Here is a 24942-nt window from a genome sequence, read left to right as displayed (position 1 = left end):
TCTCACCGTTTCGGCTTTTGCTCAGTGGGCTTCTGCTCGGCGGCTATGATAGCTTGCTTGTGCTTTTCTTCCAAGACTTTGTCAGATGCAACCAGTATTTTCTCGGCTGGACCAGGGGCATTCTTGTCCAGCGCCTCTGATGCTTCCTTGTCCGGCGTCTCCTTGGATACGAGAGATGCCAATCGAGCGAACCAACCGACGGGCTTCTCCTCCTCTTCCTCGTCTTTATCCTCATAGATCTCCGGGGGCAGTATCCTCGTGCTACTGTGCTGCTTGCCGTTCTTCTCTTTCGCTCGAAGACGTAGGACCTCTCGCTCCAGTTCCACCAAAGCCCGTCTTGCGGCTTTTTCAGACTCTTCGAGATCATTCAGGCGCTCTGCTACATCGTCCCGTCGTTTGCTCTCCTTACGGCCAGACCTCCACGACTCAAAAACTATCAATCCAGCGGCAACTCCAAACAGGAACGTTTCACTGATGAACGTAGCGCCCGATTCGATAGCCTTTGCTTCGGACAGAGGCTTGATCCTAGGTTTTGGCCGGGGTTTAGGTGGCTCAGACGCCTCTTTGGCTGCGCGGGCTGCGGCCTCCTCTTCTGCCTTCGTCTGTGCTTCTGTTTTGACCGTCGGTATACTATGTTGATGCTTCTTCGCCTCGGCCGCTTTGGCTTCTCTGGCTGCCTGCTTCTCAACGGCTGCTGCATCTTGCAAAAGACCTATCCTCCATCGCATATCGATTCTGTGGAGAGTTTGGGCAAAAGAGATGCAGGTTCGCCGGAAGCCCTCATGCTCGCGGGCTTGTTTCTTGATAAAATTCTACAACTGTCAGTATACTCAAAGCTGTAATGTACTGCCGATACCTACAGCTATGGGTTTAGCAAAAGTACGGACGGCCAGCGAGGTGAACTTGAGAGCGAGTGACATCTCGAGACACGGTTCGAGTCGCTTCGGACGTTCCGGTAGGCTGGCAGTCGGCTCCCATACAATGTGCTTAACATCTTGAGCACATTCTTACAACACCGCGCAACTCTTGATGGCTTCCTTTAGCGAAGACGAAGCATGCGATCACAGGCAGCATGTCTGGGTGATGGAAGAACCGAAGAAGAGCCGCTGACTCAACCACGAGGGGGTCGACCGATGCCAAGGCACTAAATCGGCGGAACGTCACTTCCCTTTTGGGCACTTTGTTGACAAGCAGCGGCAGCCAATGGGGAGACCGTAACTAGGTACAACCACCGCTTCTTGTTGTATTGCATTCTGGCACACATCTTCGTTGTTTCGCAGAGCACTAGCATTCTCCCGAACCCGATGAACAAGAGCCAGTGCTGAGGTCGCTACACAGAATTTGGCTTCCATCCTCGGCGACACATAGTCGCATACTGACATGGACGTCCTTTCTCCCCGTCCTGTCAATCTCCCCATGCAGCCACCACCACTACCAAAGGCTGCGAAGAAGCCTCGCCCTGAGTCCAAAGCAAGACCTGAGGAGAAACCCACGAACCCGGATAGAATTGACGACAAATGGCGACCCCCCTCGGTCATCACAGAGCCCGGGTCGTCACCGGAGACGTACTTGATGGGCAGAAAGTTAGGGAAAGGAGGGTTCGCTGTATGTTTCGAGGGTAGGTCGAAACGCACAGCTGAAATATTCGCTCTCAAAGTCGTCAAGGCAAAGGTTGAGCAGAAAAAGATGCTGGAGAAATTTCGGACAGAATTACAGATACATGCGAAGATGCACCACCCAAACATCGTCGAGTTTCTGAGAGCCTTTACTATTGAGGACCATACCTACGTTGTGCTTCAGCTTTGTCCTCATGGCAGTCTCACAGAAATGGTGAAGGCCCGAGGTTGTCTCAGTCTGCCAGAAGTTCGAAGATTCATGGTACAGATCTGTGGAGGAGTCAAGTATATGCACAAACGTTCTGTCATTCACCGGGACCTCAAGATGGGAAACATTTTCTTGGACGCGCGCATGAATATCAAGATCGGAGATTTTGGTCTTGCCGCTGTAATGGCAGACGAACAGGACAGAAGGACGACTCTCTGTGGTACACCAAACTACATTGCGCCGGAAATTCTAAGCAAGTCCGGCAACCGAGGTCATGACAACAAGGTAGACACTTGGGCAGTGGGTGTTATCTGCTACGCCATGCTCATGGGGACCCCTCCATTCCAGTCCAAGACACAGCAAGAGATCTACAGCAAGCTTCGTGGACTAGAGTACGAGTGGAGGGTCGACAGCAAGAATTACATTCCTCACCAAGCCAAGGACTTTGTAGCATCTTGCCTAACGCTCAATTCTGCCGAAAGGCCTGAAATGGATGAGCTGGTCCAGCATGAGTTCTTCACCATGGGCGCAATTGCCGAGGAGCTCGATCCAATCTGCCTCAAAACAACACCGGCATGGCTGGAAAACGCGGATCCGCGAGGTGATAGAGTACGCTCGGGCTACGGCATGAGCCTTGGTAGACTGTGCCGAGAATGTGGAGTTGGATTTGGTTCCGACGGTCGACTTCGTCCTGGGGTTGGTGTTGGCGCTGGTATCTCCGCTCTATTGGAAATCGAAGCAGAGAACCGAGAAGGTTGTGCTCCTGTGATTCCTCTACCTGCGGGTGTTCTTTACAAGCAGTTTTCAGACGCACATGCCGAGTGGACAGCACGACAAAAGCACCCGTTGATGACGAATCGAGTCCGCAGCCGCAAGCCGATCATCGACAAGGCAGGAACAATGACCTCGAATCCAGAGACCGTGTCTATCCCGGGATCAATGTATAAAGCTTCTTTGGTATCCGTGTCTTCGACGGTTAGACCAGTACAGAGCTTTGCAGCCCAACAGCGACAACAAGCACTGCCTTCAGGAGCACTTCGAAATAATCTGGCCGAACCTCCCCAGAGCAAGGTGCTGGAGGTTACGGAGCAAGCAAATCAAGGTCTTTTGAGAGAGCGGCCTTTGAGAGCAGCCACAATCCGTGCGACGAGAAGCACCACGTTGAGAGAAGCCGTCTCTCATACGGCGAAAACGCTTCCCAGATCAGCGACGGTTCCTGACGCAATTGATGGCCTCGCAAGACAGATTGAAGCCAGCCTTGAGAAGCCGGAGTCCCGCAGAGTTCAGAGCGGAATTCCTCTCGGCAAATCACTCGCTGAACAGAAGGTCGTCAGAAAACCTTCGCGCGCCATGGTCCAAATGGTTAATGCAACTATTCGTCCGGATTCTTCATCATCATCATCTAGTTCCTCGGGTTCACTTGGTGATCTACCTATTCGTGCCTTACAACCGATTACCGCGAACGACCGAGACAAAATCGGCGCGACCCCTGATATTCTGCACCCACGTAGCAAGCCACTGGAGAAGCCGGTTAGCACGCCTCCTGCTGCCTCCCCTCCCAGGAAAGTTCTCCCCAAGCATCAACCGAGGATCATTGAAGACGGAGAGGCCACAAACTCAGTGCCACATTCTTCTGCTTCTGCAGTCATTCATTCACTCAAGGCTCTTCATAAAGCACTGGATGCCCGCAAACTTGACGAGATGGGTCGACGGCCGCAACCGACTTATGGCACACGAAAGGAACGCGAGGAATCGAAATATCCTCGGGTCGAGAAGTGGGTCGACTATTCCACTCGCCACGGCATTGCGTACATCTTGTCTGATGCAACTGTTGGCATGGTATTGAAGTCTTCCGAAGATAATATGATGCCGAGTAGCTGTGTGGTTATGCGCAATGCAAGCAGGCATACGCTGAAGCGAGCGAAGGGCCTCGAATACCAATTTGTGCCTCAAGGGCGCGACGCTCATGACGTCGAGTTCTACGAGCAAAGTGACTACCGAGTCGACATGAAACGGGTGGACATCCCAGCTCAACAGTTCTGGCTCGACTTGGAAAAGTATCAAGGTCAGGTTCCAGCTGCCAATGCCATACAGGCCAACTTGGTGGGAAGCGAGGCGGAACGCATGAAGGAGGTTGGCTTACTGGATAAATTTGGCAAGTATATGAACAAGCAGATGGGAGGCACTGATTCAACGGAGCGGAAAGCGGACGGCAAAAGCAAACATTTTGTCCACTTTTACCAGCGAGTTGGGAATGTCGGTGTCTGGAGGTTCGCCGATGGTGGATTACAATTCAACTTTCCCGATCATACAAAGCTGCTTATTCGTTCCGAAGAGTCAGGACAGGAGGAGTTGCGGTGCCACGTCGATTGTGTTTATTTGGTGCCGACTGACGCCATCAGCCTAGCCCATCACGGCATCATCACAGTTGAGGCCATGGAGCGACGAGGCACCACCAGCTTTCCGTTGGAAGACATCATGACGGATGTCCTCCGCCGCTCAGAGATGGAGATTATTCGCACCAACGAAATTAAAGAGAAGCTGAGCTGGATTCGGGCCGTCATCGGTTGCTGGATTCGGGAAGGCGGATTGGGCAAGATGGGCGAAGAGAAGCTTGGTTGGAGTGGCCTGCAGGAGAGACGGGACGATAAGCGAACAAAGCTACAGTGGGCGACGGTGGGAAGATTCGGTGGTGATGGTGAGGGCAAAGGTGTTGTGAAGCAGTCATGACAGCGAGGGACGATGGCTGAGAGATGAGATGGAATTGGCCTTTGGGCGTTTGAGGGCGTTTTGGTATGACTTGGGCAAAGCATGGGCAGCATAAGCACGAGCATGAGCGTGATGAGTTACGAGGTTGTTCATTGACTTCGACAGCAGATGCATACGTTACTTTGATTCTTGTGATTCTTGTGATTAGTCTCGCCTTTGGTGGTGACGAAGCTGGCTGACTAATATTTGTTTGACGTGCTCGTTGCCGATGGTGCAATATCGAGTTTACAAGATTCAATCGATCCACGCCGTCTTGTTCTTTTCTTGTGTTCTCGGCCCAGCTTTGCTACTTTGTTGACGATTTTCTAGCCTGGCCAATCTCACATTTTTTCAACATGGGAGGCGGTCCAGACAAGGAACATCTCGTGATTGCCCTCGGCGATCCCGAGCCCAAACATCTCACGGCATTATTGAAGCAACAGTTTCCTGATATTGACATCACATACTACCAAGTGTCGAGAGCCGTCGGTGGTTTCAAGGATAATAAAACGCTAGGAAGTCAAATACCCGATGGTGAGTTGTGTTGGGATTTTTTGGGTCTCCAATATCTGTGTCTATGATACAATACCAGGGCAAATCTGTCTTACCGGTCCTTCGGTCTCGGTGATGGGATCTGACCAGCAAGATGTGGCCTTGTTTGTGCATCTGATGCGACCTGTATGTACATTGACTGACTCTGGATCGGTTTTCTTTCGATGGGAAGATTTATGGAAATCCGCAACCATCCTCCTCACCCTCTTCGCCCTCCCTCCTAACCCGGAACTTGTGCCAAAGTATGTATTCTTTTCTTTGATTTTTCGAGGTCCTCGCCCCCCTTTGCCAGGAGCCCCGATGGAGCTTCATTACATTGTTGCTGATCTTCCCTCCTCCCATCTCAAGTCTCAAACTCATCCATCTATTCTCCGCGGGCGTTGATCACTGGACGGACCACCCGGTTGTCAAAGACAGCAACATCACAATCACGACGTCGAGTGGTATCCACGGTCCGCCGATCACGGAATGGATCATCATGACGACTCTTGTGGCCAGTCGGCACTACGCTGTCGAGTACGAGTGGCAGAAGGAGCGTCATTGGGGCCAAGGGGAGAAGTTCCAGCTCGCGGGGACAGACTGGGTGGGTAAGACGGTCGGCATAGCAGGGTACGGAAGTATCGGGAGACAAGGTATGTTTTGTCGTCGCCGTCGTCGTTGTTGTTTTTGCTGCACAGACAGAAGGCTGCCCTCGTATGAGTTAACATATACCCTTGATGAAAGGCCCTGCTGTGACTATACTAGCGCGGCTTGTGCTTGGGAGATGCTGTTTAAACAGACTGTTCTTGATGCTGACCAAGGGTGAACCAAACAACGAAAAACAGCCGCACGAGTATTCGCGGCGCTCGGCGCCAACATCCACGCATACACCGCCTCGCCGCGGCCGACGCCCTCGTCGCGCAAAGACACGGGATACTTCGTCCCCGGCACCGGCGACCCGGACGGCACCATCCCGAGTGCATGGTACAGCGGCACGTCGACGACGTCGCTGCACACCTTCCTCGCCTCGGGCCTGGACGCGCTCCTCGTCGCGCTGCCTCTGACCCCGGCGACGCGCCACGTGTTTGGCGCCGCGGAGTTCGACCTCCTCGGCTCGTCGGGCGGCTCGCCAAAGACCAAGGCCGCCGGAGCTGGAGCGGCGGCGAAACCGTTCTTGATCAACATCGCGCGGGGGCCCATCCTGGATCAACCTGCGCTCGTCGACGCGCTGAACGACGGCGTGCTGGGCGGTGCGGCGCTCGACGTCACGGACCCCGAGCCCCTGCCGAAGGACGACCCGCTGTGGTCGGCGAAGAACGTCATCATCACGCCGCACGTCAGTTCGTTGGGCAAGGAGTACCTCGACCGCGCTTTTGATCTGTTTGTCACGAACTGGAAGAGGCACGAGAGGGGGGAGAAGATGTTCAACGTCGTCGATAGGAAGAAGGGATATTGATTTAGTCTTCGCACCACCGACGGGTCTTTCTACGCCACGGCCTTCCACACGTTGCTAGCACAGCGGCCGCGGTGTCAGTGACTTGAGTCGACGAACCGGACGCCGATAGTGGGTGGGATACAAGGAGGAGGTTTGTCCGGCATAAGAGACAGACAGAGAGTCACCATATATATAGTATGAACAAGGACTGTGGATAGACGACTATCTGAACGATGAATGATTGACAAATATTTCGACTTGTACCGATGACCTTGCACCAATGACAGTAGACAGTAGGCGGAAAGGATGGAGGGAGAAAGAAGAACGGGGATCACAGCAGAACCAGAGACAAGAAACAGGGACAAGTAGTCAGCTTGCGTCAAGGATGGTAAAAAAAAAGCATAATCATGAAACATCTAACTTGATCATAGTCAACAAAATCCAATTTCATCCCTCATGCAGATAACAACAATAAATCGAAGTATAGCAGGTTATAACAAGGCAGGCATCTCAGAATTCAAACCCGTACATCCCGGAAAAGGACCTACTAGAGATAGGTACTTGTTCGAGTAGAGTAGACAGCACCAACCACCCCCTCCCCCCCTGGTGCCAGAGTGCTGGCTGACACTGCTCTTCTTCCTTTATTTTGGTTTTCGTTCAACGTACCCCCACGTAAAGGGTTCATTCATTAGTCGCGTCGTCGTTTTCAAGCCGTCGGTCGGTGGTGCGTCGTTGGATTCAATCAAAGTCGTCAAAAGTCGTAATCGTTGCAGGCATGTTTGAGGGTTGGTCGTGAGACGCCTCGCAGGCGGTACATAGATGTAGGTAGTAGTGGGTATTGGGTATCAGCGTGGTCAACTCAAAAGAAGTAACGCCGCCCATTTTGCAAGTCTGTGATGGGAAAAGGAGAAGATAGAACATCCTCAAACCTCTTTTCCCTCCTCCTCCTCCTCCTTCTCTTCTCATCCCCCTACAGCAAGTCTCTCCTCTTCCCCCGTCCTCTTCTCACCCCCCCTACAGTAAGTCTCTCCTCTCCCTCCTTTGACTGCATCATGCAAAACAACTCTTCAGCACCCTCTTGACCAAACTCTGCTTCTTCAACTGATTCACGTCCACGTCCACCACATCCCCCTCGGCCTGCCAGAACATGGAATCGAGAACCTCGTTGCCGAACCTCGCTCGAGCCTCCGCCGTGGTCCACCCGTCTTTCGCACCCACTTGGGCAATGAGCTCTCTCCACTCGGCCATCTCACCCTTGTACCCGCCCCTTTGGCTCTCCTCGCCCTTGAGCACTTCTTCCCACTGCCGCCCGTGCATCGTGTACCCGTACCATTCCTTCGCCCAGTGCGGGCGGACGGGGATCAACGCCCCCTGTGCGTCCCTGTAGCTGGACCACTTGTCCAGCACCTTCTGCGCGTAGGGTTGCCAGATGTCCGCCATGGACTGGAGTGTGAGAATCTCGATCGAGCATGTGCCGTACTTGTGGCCCCGTTGGGGTGCCAGCGTGACATCGGACGACGACATGATGCGCATTTCGAGAGGCATGCGTTGGGGACAGGTGTCGATGGACGCGTAGCATGCGATGATGGCGTCCCACCATGCGCGTTGGACCGTGGTGAAGTCGATCGCGGTCTTTGCTTTGATATCCCTGCCGTCGGACTTGACATTGCCATTAACGTGGCCATTGCCATTGACAACACCATTGACGTGGCCATTCGCATGGCCATTGGCAGTAACAGCCGGTTTAGTTTCGAGTTTAGGCTGAAGAGGGAATTCAACTTCGAGATCCCGAACACGGACATTCTGCACGCCTCTTTGGAAATGTAGGGCATCGGGGAGCCATGTCTTGATCTTCTTGCCGTTCTCGCCTATGTCGTCGAGGTTCTTCATGGCTAGCCAGGTCAGAACCTTCGTCTGGACTTCCGGCAGCGCCTCGGTCGCTTTGAGGAGCGACGTTGCCTGTTGCGCTATGTTGACGGCGATAGTGCCGAAGACTTGTAAGATGGTCTTTGCGTCGCTAGGATAGGTCACCGCACCTGAGAGATCGGAAGTCTTGTGCCATGAGTTCACCCACACTTCGCTCGAGTATGGGAACCAGAACCACTCGGCGTAGTCGGTGTCGAGCGCGCGGGTCTCGAAGTCACGTTGGATCTGTGCTTTCCGATCGGCACTGAGCGCATGCTTCGGACGTAGGGGCCCAGGGATCGCGGAGTCCGGTAGGTCCGGAGGTGGAGGGATAGCTTCTACCACAGGAAACTTCCGTGGCTCCATCAGTGCACAAGACATTGGGTCGAACTCGAGAACGAGGTGCGTGACTACACCAATGAGCCCGAAACAGCCTGCTGCAGCGCGAAGCATGGCTCGCGCAGACATGTCGACTTTGCAGAGTTTGCCATTTGCGTTAACGTATTCGATTGCGCGAACTTGATCAGACATTGTAGGATTGTTGATTCCGGCTCCATGGCTATCAGAGCAGAGTTTAGCTTGGATTTAAACCGAAGTGTGGCGATGAGAACGGAATGTACGAGTAAACTCACCAGATGGTTGCGTTGGCTCCTCCCATTGTGATCTCAACCTCGATGATGTTCATGGGAAGAGTGACCTTGCCCGTCTCAATGCACCATCGCCTCAGTTGCTCATTCGTTGTGGAAGTGCCGACTCTAACGTACTTCTTGCCGTCCACGAGTTTAGGTCCTTTGACGTAGCTGTGGTCAACGACGATGATGGAGTTGAGATCTTTGGCCCCGGGCTCGAGAATATCGCCTGGAAGAGAGGTAAAGTTGGGCAAGACTGAAGCATCAACGAGGCCCAAAGAAGAGATCAGAATGTCACCGTTGTTGTTGTCGTTACTCCTGTCGTGAGACCGTCCGAAGACGGGGGACCATGAATGACCTGGTATCTGTATCAGCAAGGCCATGAAAGAGAGGATCCGGGAGCAGGATGTTTACGAAATCCAGACACCCGCACACCCATCTGGTGCTTCTTTGCGTATTTGACAATATCACATATATCTAGGGCGGTGTTTGGCACACAAGTGAGTGCAGGAGTATTGCGCACTGTCCTGCCCCAATTCTGGAACTCAAGGTTCTTGAATGACTGATAATAGTCAGTATTGAGGCTGATAGTTTCCCAGCCTTGGTTGAGAGGGGTACATACCGGAACGTAGAGAGCCCTCCTAGGTTTCCTAATTCCTGGGATGACATTGGCGAAGAAAGACCGAATCCGTGAAGGTATGCTGGAAGGGAAAGCTGCCAGTAGGGAGACTGGCTCACTGAGGTCTGTCGGTACAATAGTCTCGAGCCCCCCTTTGCGTAAATCACCACGTCTCTTAGGGAACTTGTCTGTCTCATAGGGCCGATACTTTTGAGCGGCTTGCTGGGCGTCGATGTTGCCGTCGACGAAGTCATTGAATATGCCTTGGACCTCGTCGTCGTAATCACCGATGATCTTCTCGTAGGTGAAGTCTGTGTTCGACTGCTTGAAGGCACGCAAGAAGCGCCGGACGAACTGTTCTTGTGTCACCGGTACATTAGGATCAAACCAGTCGTCAATCAGGTTCGTGAGACCTGGCAGCTCCTCGGTGTCGATATTGTTCCTCAGACCCAAGATACAGTCCGTCACAGACGTGTCAGGGTGATGCCAGTGCCTTTGATCTGAATTTTCAGCCATCGCGGCTCACATTCACCGTCTAAACACCATACAAACAGAAAATGAAATGAACAGGAAAAAAAGAAAGGAAACGGCGGAACTCCAAAGCGCTGACGGCGCCCTGCAGCCTGCATCTTGCCTTGATGACGACGAAGGGGTCGATGGCCAGACACGAAAGAGCGGTGATCAATAGGTGCAGCTGCGAGAATAGCTGCGCCTTCAAAACACGCGAGGCCGCTTGACGAGAAATAAGGTGCAGTAGCAGCGGGCACCAATGTGCCTACCACTCATGAGGCGACAAGAAGCGGCATGAAGCGTGAAGCTGAGACTTGGACAGCCAGAAAAGGCCTGTGAGTTGTTGCCGGAAACCCATTCAGCAGAGGATGCGGACGCTGCGCTGTCACGGAACGATGATCGTCGACCGGAGTCCGTCGAGAAACAGGAAGCTCTACTCGTCGCCCTCGCTTGACAAGTGGTTGATAACGTGCCAGCGTGGCAATGCATGCCCTCGTCTCAGGTGAGGAGACTGGGCGCCAAACTGCCGGAGCCATTGAGGGCCATGTTCTCGTTGGGCTCACCCAAGCATGGCGGCGGCTGACTCGTGCATCATGCATACGCGAGCTGTATCAGGCGTGGGATCTTTCTCTAGGCCCGCCTCATCTGCCTAGTGAGCCTGGAACCGGGATCGCGGTGGTGTTTTTGCTTGGCTTGATCTGTACGAGTACGAGGAGGAGATTGTACAGCTTAGTACTGGTACAACTCCCCGGCCTGGTGTGGGTAAGTTGAGAGATCTCACCGCCACGGGGTTCAAGGTCCGGAATGCCGGTACAAGGCAGCATTATATATCTCTACCTGGAGGATACACCTTACTCAGGTATATACAGCTAATGGCTCATTCACATCCAATCCTCGAAGCTTCCTCCCCTCCTTGTCATACAATCCATCCACCAATGTCGGCCTCACTGTCTTGCCGTTGTATGGTAGCTCGCTCAAAAACCCCCAATGAGCTGCTCGCTTCCAGCCTTTCTTCTGCCAGTCATTCATACTAGCCTTGGGGAAGAAATCAAACACCTCTAGCGACGTTGGGTCGTGAGCGATGACCACCAGCACGTTCGGGTCAGCGTCAAACTCCTCAACACCTTGTGCCGACTGTCGAGCCACTTCAGGCTCACGGTACCAGCTTCCTGCAGCAGTCGGGATTTTCAGGAAGGGAGTCTGGGGTCGCTCTCGTTAGCTGCGTTACACATAAGCAGTCGAGCTCAACTTACTGTGCGACCGTTGGCTTGGTCGGGGTGAGATGACAAGAAGCCCGTACAAAGGCATGGCCGGGGTATTCGCTGGTCAAGTACAGCTTCGTCCGGGATCTGATCCGGCAGTGGTATCGACTTGGTCGGTCGAAACACTCCCGCCTGATGGCATACATCGCCTCCCAGGAAGACGAAAGTATCTGGTGTGGTGCGGACCAGACCAGAGACATGCCCGATCGCATGCCCAGGCACGTTCAAGATATAAAAGCTGCCATCGCCGAAATAGTCGTGTGCTTGAAACTTCCCGATCTTCAAGTCGTCCGTGAAGGCCACTTCCACCACATCTCGACCCTCGAAGTCTGCCTCGTGGAACTCCGAGTCGGGCTTCGTCGGGTATCCAGGTAGGAATGCATCCCGAAATCCAGGCCCCACGACCAACCGGACACACTTGGGCAGATTGCCAGGGGCGCCGACATGATCCCAATGATGGTGGCTGAACACCACCGCCTGAACATTGTTGATGTCAACGCCACCATCTGGCAAAATGTCTATGACATCCTTCTGGACCCGTAGACCGCGCATCTGCTCGCGGATCAAGTTGGCCAAATTGGGCACAAAATTCTCCCAGTCTTTGCGACCGCCCAGGTCGAAGAGCAGTTCGGTCCCTGAAGAAGCATGCTTGATGTGAAACGAGTAGGTCGGCAGGTTCATCCATTCATACCCTTCGATTGGTGGCTCTACAAGCCATGGAGGAGGAACGCAGATGTCGCACGTCGTGTTGATGATGGAGAGTTGGCAGGTATGAGGGCTGGGAGGAATATTTACATGCCCTGGTTGACCCATGATTGTAGACGCACAGGCAGAGCTACTTGTGATCTCTCTTCCACTCTGCACCTGTTGAAATACCTCGGTCGCACCGACAGAATCAAATGCTCGCTATCAAAACAGCTCTAGATCTGGGTATCGAGATAGAGAGTAGAAAGTCACCCCCCTCAAGCCTCAGCATCCCGAGGGACAAGTCCACTTTTGAGCCTCTTGGGGGGACGGTAAGCTTATCCACCCACACCCCTCTGGGAGAGATTGAAGCCACCAACTGAGGCCAGCCGACTTTTGGTAGTACAAGTTGGAGAACCAGTTCTCTCCAGTTCCTCCTCTTCTGCCACAAGCGGGCTTCACCGCACGGAACGTCCCACCTGATACTGCATGGCGGTTCGATCGAGCTTCACACGTTCGAGTTGCTTTACTACGAGCGTGTCGTTCTTTGGCGACACCCACCAATCATGGGCTTACGACTAAATCTGATTACAACCGGATCGTCATGTCGAGTTTGTCTGGAGTCGCCAGTGTCAGCGCTAACAATTGTTTTGATATTTCCAACCTTCTAATATCGTCCTCCACCAAACCTGATTACAACCCAATTAATCATTATTCAGCAACAATGGACTCCATGAGTCCGTTGCCGACGCTCTCGTTCCACATCAACAAACAACTACGTCAACGGCGAGTATGCCGAGTCAAAATGCGTGGGACTTACACCGTTGGGAACCCCAAGGATGAATCTGTCTGAAATGATGGCCGTGGCTGGAGACGATGATGTTGAAGCTGCCGTTGGTGCTGCCGAAGCCGCGTTCGATGGACCATGAATTTCTTTCAGTGGTGAACAGCGAACGACCAACTTCAACAAGTTCTGTACCATCTTGGCCACTTTCAACCTCCTCTGACAACCGGCAACGTCCTGATACTGAAGCCTTGAGAGAATACTCCCTTTGAGACTCCTTGGGCTTTGCTTGCGCCGCTGTTCGAGGAGGTCGGAATAACTCATGGGTGTCGTCCAACTCGGAGATAAGAGTCCAGTACTCCGATTTTGAAGATATCAACCTGGACATCGCTCTATCCCTGGACCGCCAATGTCCTTTTGGAGCGATCGAGTAAGTTTGTGGCGCCGCGATGCGAATGTATGTGCAAAAGGTCTATGATACAACAACAAAAAAAAAGAACCATTTGTTTCACTCAGCAAAACTCTAGTCTGGAGGCCAGCTGCACGCTAGGCAACTGACGTCCAGACCGAGGGAAAACCCGGTGGTTTTTTCTCGAAACGTTTCGACAGAGAATCACCCCAATAGACCCCCGTGTGAGGCCATTAAGGCAGAGTACTCCCCCCCGGGAGCTTGAGACGGCGCAGAGCCCGAACTCAAAATCCACTGACACCACACAGGCGCAGTTTCTTTTTCCGTGGTGTTGAGCCTCAAGTGTTACCACTGAGCCACCACGGTCCGAGAGATGTGTGAATGTTGAGGGAAATTCTGCAAAAGTCATTGATAACCTTTGACTTCGCGCTGAATTATTTAATAGGCCGCCCGTGCTGGGTGTGGAGGCTAACCATTCACCGTACGACGCGACGCGTGATACCTCAGTGCTGGTACCGGTGGACTTCGCACGCGACGGTTGTTTATGAGGAGAGTCCGACACGCGACTCGGTCCTCTAGCTGACACCCTCGCTCTAGAGAGAGAGAGAGTACCGTGTAGGGCCGAGAGGGCGAAACAAGACGCGAGGCCAGTGGTAGGAGAGTCACGGAGAAGAGACAAAGGCTGCTTGATCGAGACCACAGTGTTTTCAAACTCCGAGTCAGGTTCGGAGATTCTGGGAAGGGGGTTACTTGGTCCAGTGTCTATCACGAAGACTTTCCCAACAGAAGAAGTCATCATAGAGGCCGCCAAAACACCGAAAACTACCTCATGGCCGGTGGTTTTACACCAGACATCTCGAGAGCCCCGAGAGTTTCTACGAAGTTTGACGATGGCGTTGTTGGTGTCAATTGTATCAGCTACATGACTATGGTTAGGTGTCTAGTATGAGCTTTGCTACCATGTGGTTGTAGTATAATTGCAGAAGCATGAAATGAACTTGATATAGGTCTCTTACAAGATCGATGCGTTTTCCAGAACTATTGGCATGCATATTCGCTTCCTCTATCTCCAGAGGTCCTCTCTGGGGGTAGTATCAGACAATAGACACTTGAAATCTGGCCACTCTTCTCCCTATCCGTCTCGCTACCGTTGACCGTCGGCTCTCACATGGTTTGTCTGCCTTGTATCCCCCATCTTCTGTCCTGGCCATGGGGAGTGCGGAGATCTCGCCCTGATCAGCCTCGGTACACTTGAGATTGAACCTACACTGGGGAATTTCGGAGTGGGAAAACAACCACATTGAACACCTCACACACACACCATCACTCACCCCTGGTTGCGCGAGTCGGGGGTGAGCAAGGGCGGCATCACCCTGTTTCCTAATCGGGGGGTGACGCGCGAGCAGTTCGAACAAAACCTTGGCAAGATCAATTACCTGTAATTAATTACCTCGTCCATCAGTAAATATGGCTCACCACATCTTCTTCCTCTCCAATCGAGCGTCGGCGAGATACAAACCCTGACGAGAGAGCATTTGTCTCGGTATTTTGATGGCGACTGTGATCTTTCCTACGGCGTAGAGGTACACAGCGAGCGATCTTCTCCCTTCGTCGAGGTCAACTGAGGCCAATTCCAGTCCTCTTCACGCTCAAACTCAGGCATCTGGCCTGGGCACAGAATGTCGATATGATGGTGCAACTGTTCTGAATCTCTCTGTTTCATGACTTGAGCACGATGGCTGAGTCGCGGTTAGCAAAATTCGCCGCTCCAGCAGTGATATCGCTTGTTGCGTTTCTGTCCTATTCTTCGCAATATCTATTTTTGGGTATCACCCCTGGCCCATTAACCCGCAAAGAAAGCATTATTTTCAACACACTAGTTGCGTGCATATGGATCTCGTACTCAAGAGCCTGCACCACGGATCCGGGCCGAGTGCCCAAGGACTGGCAGCCCGAGGAGATCAAAGACCCGAGTCCGAGCTCTGCAGCCGACGAAGCCATCGCGAGGCAGCGCTACTGTCGCAAATGCGAGGCCGTTAAACCTCCTCGATCGCATCATTGTCGAGTATGCAAGAGGTTTGTTTTCTTTCCCTCACCCGAACCATGGGATGCTAGTCCATTGACCTTGATTCATGGTAAACAGATGCATCCCCAAAATGGACCACCACTGTCCTTGGACCGTCAACTGCGTATCTCACTTCACGTTTCCGCACTTCATGCGTTTCCTGTGGTACGCGGTGTCGGCCATGTGCTACCTTGAGTACTTTCTGTTCGTGCGTGGACGTATCATCTGGGACGACCGACACATGCCGAGCGTAAGCATTTGCCCTGGTATATTTATCAAACGCCTGGACTGCACAGCTAACGAGCCGGCGCGAGAACAGTACCTTGGACCAACCCTACCGCAGATGATTCATCTGTTCTTCTTGATCGTCCTCAACTCTCTCACGCTCTTCATGGTATCCATCACCTTCTTGCGCACGATTTGGGGTCTGGGTGGCAACGTAACGACGATCGAGAGCTGGGAGATTGAGCGCCACGCAAAATTGCTACGACGAGCACGGGCATTAGGAGGGTTTCTGGACGGGCCAGACGGGATCATGATCCGCATCACGCGACAAGAGTTCCCTTACGACATCGGAATCTGGAGTAACATCGTGCAGGGTATGGGCACGTCGAACGTGATCGCGTGGTTTTGGCCTTTCTCGCCAACCCCCAAAACAAGCGGGATCGTGTTTGAGACGAACGGATTTGAAGACCCGGGGACGAGCTGGCCTCCCCCTGACCCTGATCGAATGCCACGACTTGCTCGGCCACTCGACCCCGAGGACGCATTTGTCCATCAGCATGCCGGTCTCTCACCTGACGACGAGCTGGTGGCCTTCAAGGAGCGTCAACGGGCCGACTTTGAGCGTCGTGCAGAGCATTATGGTGGGCCCGTCAAGAGACGGAAGCCGTTCCATGAACGCTTCGAAGAAGAGAATGGCACACCAATCGAGAATGACTACTATTCTGACAACGGCGACGATGACGGTGACGGGAGTGTCAGCAGTGGCGAGGAAGGGTGGCAGGATTCAGGAGGAAACAGGCTCAAAGACTACGGTGTCGATGAGGAGGTTGAGTTCTACGACGAGGACAATATTCCCATTGCAGAATTACTTCGTCGGCGGCGTGGACAGGGGAAGTAATAATCACCGGTGATGGCCCGATGTCGGTTCCCGCGGAGGCTTTTGACCCGAGAAGAAGTACGGGTAGGAATGGCAGTTCCTCTTGTTTCCCCATGTTCAACTGCCCGTGCAACGAGGAATCTTTGGAGTTGGCCGTGGGTTGCGTGGGGGATTGAAAAACCCCCACGTTGACGCCCAATGTCCGTCCGCGAAAGACTCAGAGGTCACACGCCGTTGAGAGGAGTCTTTGCGTGTATATTGTAGCCTTGAGAAAGAAAGGAACAACTACAGGACACATAGAGTGCTGCGTATGACGCTGAATGAGTGCTATACAAAATACAGCACCCGGCCCGGGCGTCTAACAGAGCAGGGACAATTAGATACGATGCATCGCAGCACGCGCCCTTCCACATTCATGTCGTCGAACTCTCTCCGTACGGACAACTCTCCTTCTACAGCAACATCCCCGATCGGCAGGGTACTTGTAGCTACCAAGGGAGTGAATCATGCCCGCGTAACGAGGGTGCCAGTTACTCCGTCACCCCACGTTCTCCACACTCCACCGTTCGTCGAGGGCGATACGAGTGCGACCACGTTCTGTTCTCCTCGCTCGGTCTTCTCACGTCCAGACCCGAAAACGAATAGAATAAGCCTGTGAAACGAGAGCCGGCGTGTCGCCGTGTTGAAAGTCAATACCATACGCCATATATGCCGTGACAGCCGTCCCGCGTGCCACTGAATATCCCAAGTCGGTCGTGAAGTCATTGCTCTTTTGTTTGATTTCAAGCTCTCCCTCTCCCCTCTAGTCATACATTTGCTGTTTGATAGATTTCCTCTTCCATCTACAGAACGAGACAAGGGCGGGGATTTTTTTTACACCAAAGAGTATCTTGGTCAACATATATTATTCATACCCATTGATCGTTTTTCGCCGAGGAGCATCATCATATCTCAAGATGAACGGACACCGACCAACGCGACAGCTGCAACCAGGCATCAACGTGCCCATGGTGGCATTCTTCGACCCAGAAACCGAAGACGTCGATGTAGCCACCGTGGCCAAACACGCCGTCAGACTCGCAAAGGCCGGTCTCAAGGCCGTCACCTGCCAAGGGTCAAATGGCGAAGCGGTCCACCTCACCCGGGAGGAGAGAAAGCTCGTGACGAGCACGACGAGAAAGGCACTCGACGACGCAGGCTTCTCGGACATGCCGATCGTGGTAGGATGTGGAGCGCAGTCGGTCCGCGAGACGGTCCTGTTCTGCCGAGACGCCGACGAAGCCGGCGGCGACTACGCCTTGGTCCTCCCGCCGTCCTACTACAAGGCGTCGTACAAGCAAGAGAGCTTCGTCGAGTTCTTCCAGGACGTCGCGACGGAGTCGCCGATCCCCATCCTCATCTACAACTACCCCGGCGCCGCCGCGGGCGTGGACCTCAGCTCCGACACCATCATCAAGCTGGCCAAACACCCCAAGATTGTCGGGTGCAAGCTGACCTGCGGAAACACCGGCAAACTGAACAGGATTGCCAACGCCGTCAACGCCGCCACCGCCACGGATGCCGGATCGGGCTGGTTGTGCCTGGGTGGTTCAGCCGACTTCACCTTGCAGACCATGATCGCCGGCGGGTCTGGGGTCATTACCGGCCTGGGTAACGTGGTGCCCAAGGCTTGCGTCAAGGTCTTTGACCTGTATGCCCAGGGCAAGGTCGAGGAAGCACAGAAGATCCAAGCGATCGTCGCCCGCGGTGACTGGGGGGTCATTGCAGGCGGCATTACAGGTACCAAGAGTGCTTTGCAGACCTACTATGGCTACGGTGGTTATCCCCGACGGCCACTGCCCAAGCCAAGCAAGGAGGACGTGTCCGCGTTCGAGGCTGCTCTGAAGGAGGTAGTCGAGCTTGAGAACTCATTGTGAGAAACACCTTGGTTGCTCGAGATTATAAGAATGTGTCGACAGAGTTGATTTCATGGAGGTTACATTGATGGCATTTGTCCTCGGGGATTATATCACCGCGTTTCCATATCATGGTTTTGTCGTCTTGCGTCCGAGTGTTCCCGCCGAACACTTGAAATATTCATTGCTTCCTCTCTCTCTCTATCTCTCTCTGTTCATGTTTTTGATCTCTTATCGAGCCGATGAATTCCTGTCCCTGTGACTCCCAAACAAGGGGACTACTATCAGACCGTCACTCTCGACATCCCTACGCAGGATAAGTGCTCACAACATGTGAATCATGGGCATACTGCAGGCAGCACACGTCGAGATCCAAAGGCAGTGAAATGATCAGGTGCAAAACAGGAGGCAGTGAATAAGGGGTTCCACTCCGAGGGCGGTCAAGCCTCCTCTGAGCCTATCACGGCCACACCCTCCTATTTCCAGTCCATATATGTTTGAGACGTGAACTTTTGTCACATAGCAGCCCCGAAGAGGTCGGGATGGCGTAGCATGACCGCGCTACATTGGGAGGGGCTGCGCCCGTGGTTTGGTAGGTTGGGCCATTCCAGGACGGATCTAGCGGTCGTTCTGTCTCGACTTGCGGAGTATGCGGAACCCAAGATCAGTGGACGCCCCTACGCGCAGGAGCAAATGGAGTGGTAGTGTAGGTGGTTCAATTCGGGCCATCTACACTCGCCTGCCTTATCTTTTTTGCAGCTTTTGGTGGTGGTTGAGACGCGTACGGACGCGCAGAATGGTGAAGTGATGTAGTGTGGCGGCCACCGTAGCACGAAAAGTATGTCTACGTGTCGAGGTCTCCCACTCATATTGTCGAGCAACGCCTGCAGGTCAAATGGACAAGATATCACTCCTTTCAGATGCTGGTGTGGCCTTGATATTGTGACTGTCCGCGTCGAGGAAGATCTAGAACAGTAATTGTGGAGCTCTTTATACCTAGATCGGGAAGGGTGGAAGAGACTGTGAGCAAAAGGGAACTAAACCAGCAAATACATGCAAGGCTCCCGTTGAAAAAGCCCTGTGACCCCAGCAGAAGCATGGAAAGACGATGAGAACACATCTACTACGACTGTCTCGAGACTGTTGAAAGCGAGGCCACCACTCCTGAGCCTGTGTCTCCCAAGTCTTCCACATCGGAAGGCGCTTCTTTCAAGACATGTTGCAGCTCTAACCAGCACTCTTCTCTGGCATCGACACTGGCTAGGCAGATTTCCTGCTTATGACCCAACTTCTAGATTACGGTATGCTCAATATCGAAGCAGTATGGACCACCTTCCGTGATACAATGTAAATCCTGCTGCTCATCGAGAAGTTCAAAGAGTGCCCCTAGCATTGACGGAGTGGTAGATTGTCGGTGACCGCGGAGCGTGCGTTAGCCGAACTGGAGTCCTTCAAGAAGCACTGCCTGCTCCTTCGGCATTGCCAACTTGAGTTCACCGCGCACACAACCTGGAAGCCTTGAAGCTTCCCAGAAAAATGCATCTACACCTTTGAAGGGGCGTCACCATAATTGACATCCCTTTCAGGGAAATGGCCCATTTCCAACCAATAGTTCACCAGTGACCCTTCGCCTCCCCACATCTCCTTGCCAAAAGCACGTATAAGGTCCAGTCCGTTGAGCAACGCTCCGCTCGTCCAAAGCTTGCCATCGCGCTGCCAACGTTTCTCCTCCCATTTGGTGTCCGGGGCAGTCTTCCGGGCATAGGGCAGCAAGAACCGCGGACACGTTGCCGACTTACCCTTGAGCACTCCGGCGTCCAGCGCTGCCTGTATTCCACCGCAGACGGTGATGAAGGCGGAGCTGTTTTCGTAGGCTTTGCGCACATATGCGAGTTCGACCTCGTTAGGCTGGTACCCGACATTATGGGCTCCCATGAGGACAATGTCCAACACTGGAGCATTGGCGAATGTGTCCTACATGTGACGACGTCAGTCTGGAGGTCCTCCAACCCGGATGCGAAAGGATGGGCATGTCTCTCTACCGTCGGCTGGAGGGTAATGCCCCAGTTAACTTTGCTGGGTTTCCTGTTTCATTGACCCAGTGAAACTTGAAATCGATGGCTTGTTCTCGGAGCTTCGGGTCCAGCCAATCTTCAGGCCAGTCTTGGATGGAATCTTTCGTGAGACCGTGAAAGAAATCGACGGGGGCAACATCCAAAATCTCGGTTTCACTGCAATACCCAGTCAGTGGCATAGACGAAGGCCGGAGGGGCATTGTTCGTACCCTCCCATCAAGACGACACCGACATGAATGGTGCGATCAGGGTTGGCGAGATCGAGTGCTGCAGGCATTGTGATTTCGGAGTAGTGCTGGCTACTCTGCTCTGTGTCGTTCGGCTGCAGGGTCAAGCTCAGTGAGTTTCCAACACCATCTTTTATAGCTGGATTGGCCCTGTTCAGGCTTTGATTGAAATCTCTACGGAGGTCAGTTCTTCCGCCTTTCAGAAGCGTGCGAGGCGACGCGAGCATTGTATGGGGTCATTTTGCTTGCAAATGACCCGGTCACTGAGACCAAGGGTTCAAATATTGGTACCACTGTCTGATGCTGAGGCGTGTCAAAGGCCAATGACGATAGGAAAAATGGTTCTGCCTGTCCCTCAACCCGGACTCAAGTATCTGGACCTACGGAGGCAGGAATAAGGTCTCCAGCGCCCGCATTTCATTCCAACGCTGACCCGTAGCGATTCCTCGATATGCATTTGTACATATTGCCAAAATAGGAGAGATTGCCAAAACAGGACAGATTTCTGAATCTGTAATGGCGTCGGCCGCATGCACGTTCGAACGAGGTTGGCGGTTTCTCTCCCAATCGCAATCTGGGATCACCGACACACTTACTACTATGGGCCGCTGTTCGCTGCGCTTGGCGTCAGGCTCCATGGCTTGTTGGATCCAACTCTGTCTTATAGCTTGAGAAGAAGCCCAAAAGCGGAATGAGTTGGAAGACTCGAGTAACCCGGGTTGATCGATTTCCTCCTGCACTAACAGGAGCACTCGCGAGTGCATTAGATATCATAATATCTATGTAGCGTCAGCAATCACAGAACCTAGCCGAAAGCATCTCACAGTATTTCTGGCACAATCCAAAGCGAAGACTCTCATACCAGGCGAATCACACTCCGTCGGCAGTCTCGATATGCATAGCTAGAGGGTGAGAGAGAAGAAGGAACAGGAATGTATCCTCGGAAGATTTCGTCACGTACCCGATCGAACATGGGATACTGTGACGATTTCGAGTACTGCGTTGAGACGAGGGATTGAGTGTGTAGGAACCTTGTCCCTAATACTCCGTATCTGAGAGCGCAGACACGTGGAGCTGTTTCGGGAGGCTGCCAAGACAACGCGTGAGGCGCGTAAAGTTGCCTGCATTTTCCATTTTCCATTTTCCATTTTTACGCTCAGGTAGTCCAGGCATTCAAGATCTCTCTGCCCGGAGTGCCCAACATCTGTGCAGATGGACCGAAGATGCCAATTGAGGCACTCCCGGAGACCACCACACGGGCTCTTGGATCGACACTTGTTCTCAGTGACGCAAAATCGGTGGTCAAGGAACTCGTCGACAACGCCCTCGATGCGCGAGCCACAGCCATCGGCATCGAAATCTCCACCAACACTATAGACGCCATCCAAGTCAAGGACAATGGAATCGGTGTCGACGTACAAGACAGACAACTCCTATGCAAGAGAGGCTGCACTTCCAAGATCAGGTCTCTGGATGACCTCAATCGCCTCGGGGGTACCTTTCTGGGGTTCCGTGGCGAGGCCCTTGCCAGCATCGCCGAACTGAGCTCAGCTGTGAGCGTGACAACACGAGTGGAGGGCGAGATCGTCGGGACAACTCTCAAGTATACGGCTTCGGGCATGCAGAGGTAGGTTCGATTGACTTTCGCTGCTCTCGCTGTTTCATGACGTTTTCAGTTCTTCCTCCGCTTCTCATCCGGTGGGCACAACCTTTCGAGTGCAAGACTTTCTCACCAAGATACCCGTGCGAAAGCAGGCCGCCCTGAAAAGTGCTGCCAAAACACTGCAATCCGTCAAAAGTCTTCTTTTCGCTTATGCCTTTGCTCGGCGTGACGTTCGATTTTCTTTGAAGGTTCTCAAATCTAAAAACGAAAAATCAGACTGGGTCTACGCTGCCAGTCGAAACGCCTCTTTGAGTGAAGTCGCTACCAAGATTGTAGGAAAAGAGATCGTATCGGAATCTGTTCCATACCGGTGGCCCCCCACTGAGGGCGAGCAAGGCGTCGAAGATGGGTGGTCCCTCGATGCGCTTCTTGTCTCTTCAGATGCAGGTGCGTTTTTCATACCATACAACTCTTGGTTCTACTAATGTCGCTAGACGTTGAGAAGATACGGGGTGGTCCTCAATTTCTATCAGTGGACGGCCGGCCTGTCAACACAGAACGAGGTATAATGAAAGAAATTGTCAAGAGCTACAAACGCTATCTAAACCGTGTCCTACCGAAGTCTACCTCCATATCTCGGCCTTTCATCTGCATGCAGATACGGTGTCCGCCCGAAAGCTACGATGTTAATGTCGAGCCTGCAAAGGATGAAGTGCTCTTCTTTCGACCGGACCAACTCTTGTCATTGGTGGAACAACTGTTCGAAAAAGCCTATGGTGGTGTCGATGCACCCCCCAAAGAACATCCGGAAATGGGGCACCCAAGTGTCACTATTGTGTCTGCTCCGGCTATAAATACCGCAGACTTGCAAGATGTGCAAGAACCCTCTGCGACGGACCGAAACGTACGTTCTCAACCCTCTTCGGAGGCAGAAGAGAGTTTCGGGGCTATAAGAAACCCCTTTACCATTGCCGCCATGAACAAGATTGTCTTGCCGAGAAAGATGGGCACATTTACTAGGGCAAGAGCATCCTCATCCTCTGGGTCAAGTTTCGTAACGCTTGAACCTGAAGAGCCCATTCCAGGTCTGCTGCGTAGTGACTACAGACAAGAATTTGGACAACAGGACCAGCTTCCATCTCCCACTTCTTCAGATGGATCTGATTTGTTACCGTATCAGAACCCGGGTCCTCCGAAGCGACCTTGGCCTCAGAAGGATAAACAGAGTTTGCATACCATTTCCGATCCTCGAACCAGTCATGGGATAGATAACACTTCAACGTCCCAGCAGATGGGTTTGGAGACATGGCTGACGCCGCAGAGCCAGTTACGACCGCAAATTTCCCGAGCTGCCCATCGGCTAGCTCAAGGTCGAGCTTCACCTAACCAGGATGAAAACGTTCCAGCTCCCAATCAAAGTGAAGACAGCACCGGAGCCTTCCCACGTGTCCCAGTTATTGCTGCAGGGCTTCGAACGGGATCCGGACAGAGACCATTCAAGGCCCCTTTGAAGCGAACTATGGAGGCATCTTCACAGTCATCGCTAGCGTCACTTACAACTTCCAGTGGTTACCGATCATCTCTCACGGGGTCTGAAAGACATGTAGAGCGAGGTGTTTTTGTCTCACCCCAAAGGTTCGGACATCGTCGAGACTTTGATTCGGAACAGAGGGGGCGGTCTCTGAGTTCAGACGAGGATAGGATGGAAATACCCGAATCTAGTCATTCTTCTGTGCCTGGATCTGAACTGTCTGAAATTATGGATTTCGAACACAGGAAAAAGACGGCAATCGCTCATCAGAAGCGACTCGCAGCAACAGCAGGAGCAGCATGGCATCATCCCATGGCGTCAGTTCGAGGTATCTTGAGTCAAAATAAGAATGTCCAGATTGTTCACGACGCAGGTTCCGAACCCGACGAAGCTGGTGCTTCCCCAAGCGACTTTGAAGGTGGTCGTCCATATAACGACGCGTCTCAAACCTCAATGGCAAAGCCCAACAATCCACATCGCAATCGCTATCTGGCTGCCAAAAGAGGTCTTTCTCATTCCCATCCGGAACGAGACGAGGGAATCGGTCCCGTGCGAGACGAACGCGAAGGTGGTTTCGTCGAGACGACCTCCCAAATGCCCGCTCCTGAACAACTACAAATACCTGACGGCGACCCAAGAGCGTATATGATCAGACATAAACAACGCCAGCAAGGCACGTCCAAGCTCTACCGCGCCAGGTCTTCCAGACTGCCCTTTGAAACAATCCCGCCACACAGTATGACCTTGAACCTCTCGGTAGCAACCCGTGCTTTTGACGATATTGGCGGCTTTAAGCGGCTCGTGCACTGTGTTGCCACTGTCGACAGATACGCGGATTCTGGCACAATGACTACGAGGATGCAATCTGTGGATATACACGATGCGATGAATGATGACTATTTGGAGACGTTACGAGAGATTGTAAAAGAGAAGTACCGATTTATGAGTCCAGAGGGAAGAGAGCTTGTTCCACATTTGAAGATTACGATGCCGGGAAAGAAGTTTTGATTCATGAGCAAGTTAATAGTATTTGTATCCATAAGATATTTGACGATGTGGGCGTTGATTCGTGTCGCGAGGAGATGGGCTCCTCGACAGCAAGAA

The 24942-nt window shown here is 52.9% G+C and overlaps 10 protein-coding genes across 10 annotated transcripts; 5 read left to right on the top strand and 5 right to left on the bottom strand.

The window, feature by feature from the left end:
• Positions 1 to 2: 2 nt before the first annotated feature.
• On the bottom strand, positions 3 to 920 carry PV08_00259 (uncharacterized protein; the record flags this gene model as incomplete). Its single annotated transcript, XM_016374625.1, has 2 exons — positions 3 to 812; positions 861 to 920. The coding sequence occupies 2 exons, from the start codon at positions 918 to 920 to the stop codon at positions 3 to 5; spliced, it is 870 nt and encodes a 289-aa protein (XP_016239901.1).
• A 460-nt stretch (positions 921 to 1380) lies between these two features.
• Positions 1381 to 4554, top strand: PV08_00258 (uncharacterized protein; the record flags this gene model as incomplete). Its single annotated transcript, XM_016374624.1, has 1 exon — positions 1381 to 4554. The coding sequence occupies one exon, from the start codon at positions 1381 to 1383 to the stop codon at positions 4552 to 4554; it is 3174 nt and encodes a 1057-aa protein (XP_016239900.1).
• Positions 4555 to 4928: 374 nt separating this feature from the next.
• On the top strand, positions 4929 to 6559 carry PV08_00257 (uncharacterized protein; the record flags this gene model as incomplete). Its single annotated transcript, XM_016374623.1, has 4 exons — positions 4929 to 5106; positions 5165 to 5250; positions 5417 to 5756; positions 5949 to 6559. The coding sequence occupies 4 exons, from the start codon at positions 4929 to 4931 to the stop codon at positions 6557 to 6559; spliced, it is 1215 nt and encodes a 404-aa protein (XP_016239899.1).
• Positions 6560 to 7588: 1029 nt separating this feature from the next.
• On the bottom strand, positions 7589 to 10207 carry PV08_00256 (uncharacterized protein; the record flags this gene model as incomplete). The annotated part of the gene is made up of 4 exons (XM_016374622.1): positions 7589 to 9002; positions 9076 to 9430; positions 9487 to 9634; positions 9695 to 10207. 4 exons carry the CDS (start codon positions 10205 to 10207, stop codon positions 7589 to 7591), a joined length of 2430 nt encoding a protein of 809 aa, XP_016239898.1.
• Positions 10208 to 11056: 849 nt separating this feature from the next.
• PV08_00255 (uncharacterized protein) lies at positions 11057 to 12276 on the bottom strand (the record flags this gene model as incomplete). Its single annotated transcript, XM_016374621.1, has 2 exons — positions 11057 to 11401; positions 11455 to 12276. 2 exons carry the CDS (start codon positions 12274 to 12276, stop codon positions 11057 to 11059), a joined length of 1167 nt encoding a protein of 388 aa, XP_016239897.1.
• Positions 12277 to 15075: 2799 nt separating this feature from the next.
• On the top strand, positions 15076 to 16528 carry PV08_00254 (uncharacterized protein; the record flags this gene model as incomplete). The annotated part of the gene is made up of 2 exons (XM_016374620.1): positions 15076 to 15416; positions 15484 to 16528. 2 exons carry the CDS (start codon positions 15076 to 15078, stop codon positions 16526 to 16528), a joined length of 1386 nt encoding a protein of 461 aa, XP_016239896.1.
• A 935-nt stretch (positions 16529 to 17463) lies between these two features.
• On the top strand, positions 17464 to 18423 carry PV08_00253 (uncharacterized protein; the record flags this gene model as incomplete). Its single annotated transcript, XM_016374619.1, has 1 exon — positions 17464 to 18423. One exon carries the CDS (start codon positions 17464 to 17466, stop codon positions 18421 to 18423), a length of 960 nt encoding a protein of 319 aa, XP_016239895.1.
• Positions 18424 to 19944: 1521 nt separating this feature from the next.
• Positions 19945 to 20337, bottom strand: PV08_00252 (uncharacterized protein; the record flags this gene model as incomplete). Its single annotated transcript, XM_016374618.1, has 1 exon — positions 19945 to 20337. One exon carries the CDS (start codon positions 20335 to 20337, stop codon positions 19945 to 19947), a length of 393 nt encoding a protein of 130 aa, XP_016239894.1.
• A 103-nt stretch (positions 20338 to 20440) lies between these two features.
• PV08_00251 (uncharacterized protein) lies at positions 20441 to 20931 on the bottom strand (the record flags this gene model as incomplete). The annotated part of the gene is made up of 2 exons (XM_016374617.1): positions 20441 to 20633; positions 20687 to 20931. The coding sequence occupies 2 exons, from the start codon at positions 20929 to 20931 to the stop codon at positions 20441 to 20443; spliced, it is 438 nt and encodes a 145-aa protein (XP_016239893.1).
• Positions 20932 to 21927: 996 nt separating this feature from the next.
• PV08_00250 (uncharacterized protein) lies at positions 21928 to 24846 on the top strand (the record flags this gene model as incomplete). Its single annotated transcript, XM_016374616.1, has 3 exons — positions 21928 to 22331; positions 22381 to 22754; positions 22802 to 24846. The coding sequence occupies 3 exons, from the start codon at positions 21928 to 21930 to the stop codon at positions 24844 to 24846; spliced, it is 2823 nt and encodes a 940-aa protein (XP_016239892.1).
• Between the last annotated feature and the right edge of the window lie 96 nt (positions 24847 to 24942).

The sequence above is a fragment of the Exophiala spinifera genome, assembly GCF_000836115.1.
Source record: "Exophiala spinifera strain CBS 89968 unplaced genomic scaffold supercont1.1, whole genome shotgun sequence".
NCBI classification, from domain to species: Eukaryota; Fungi; Ascomycota; class Eurotiomycetes; order Chaetothyriales; family Herpotrichiellaceae; genus Exophiala; species Exophiala spinifera.
The sequence above is the reverse complement of the archived record's forward strand: the minus strand, read 5'-3'. Positions and strand labels throughout refer to the sequence as shown.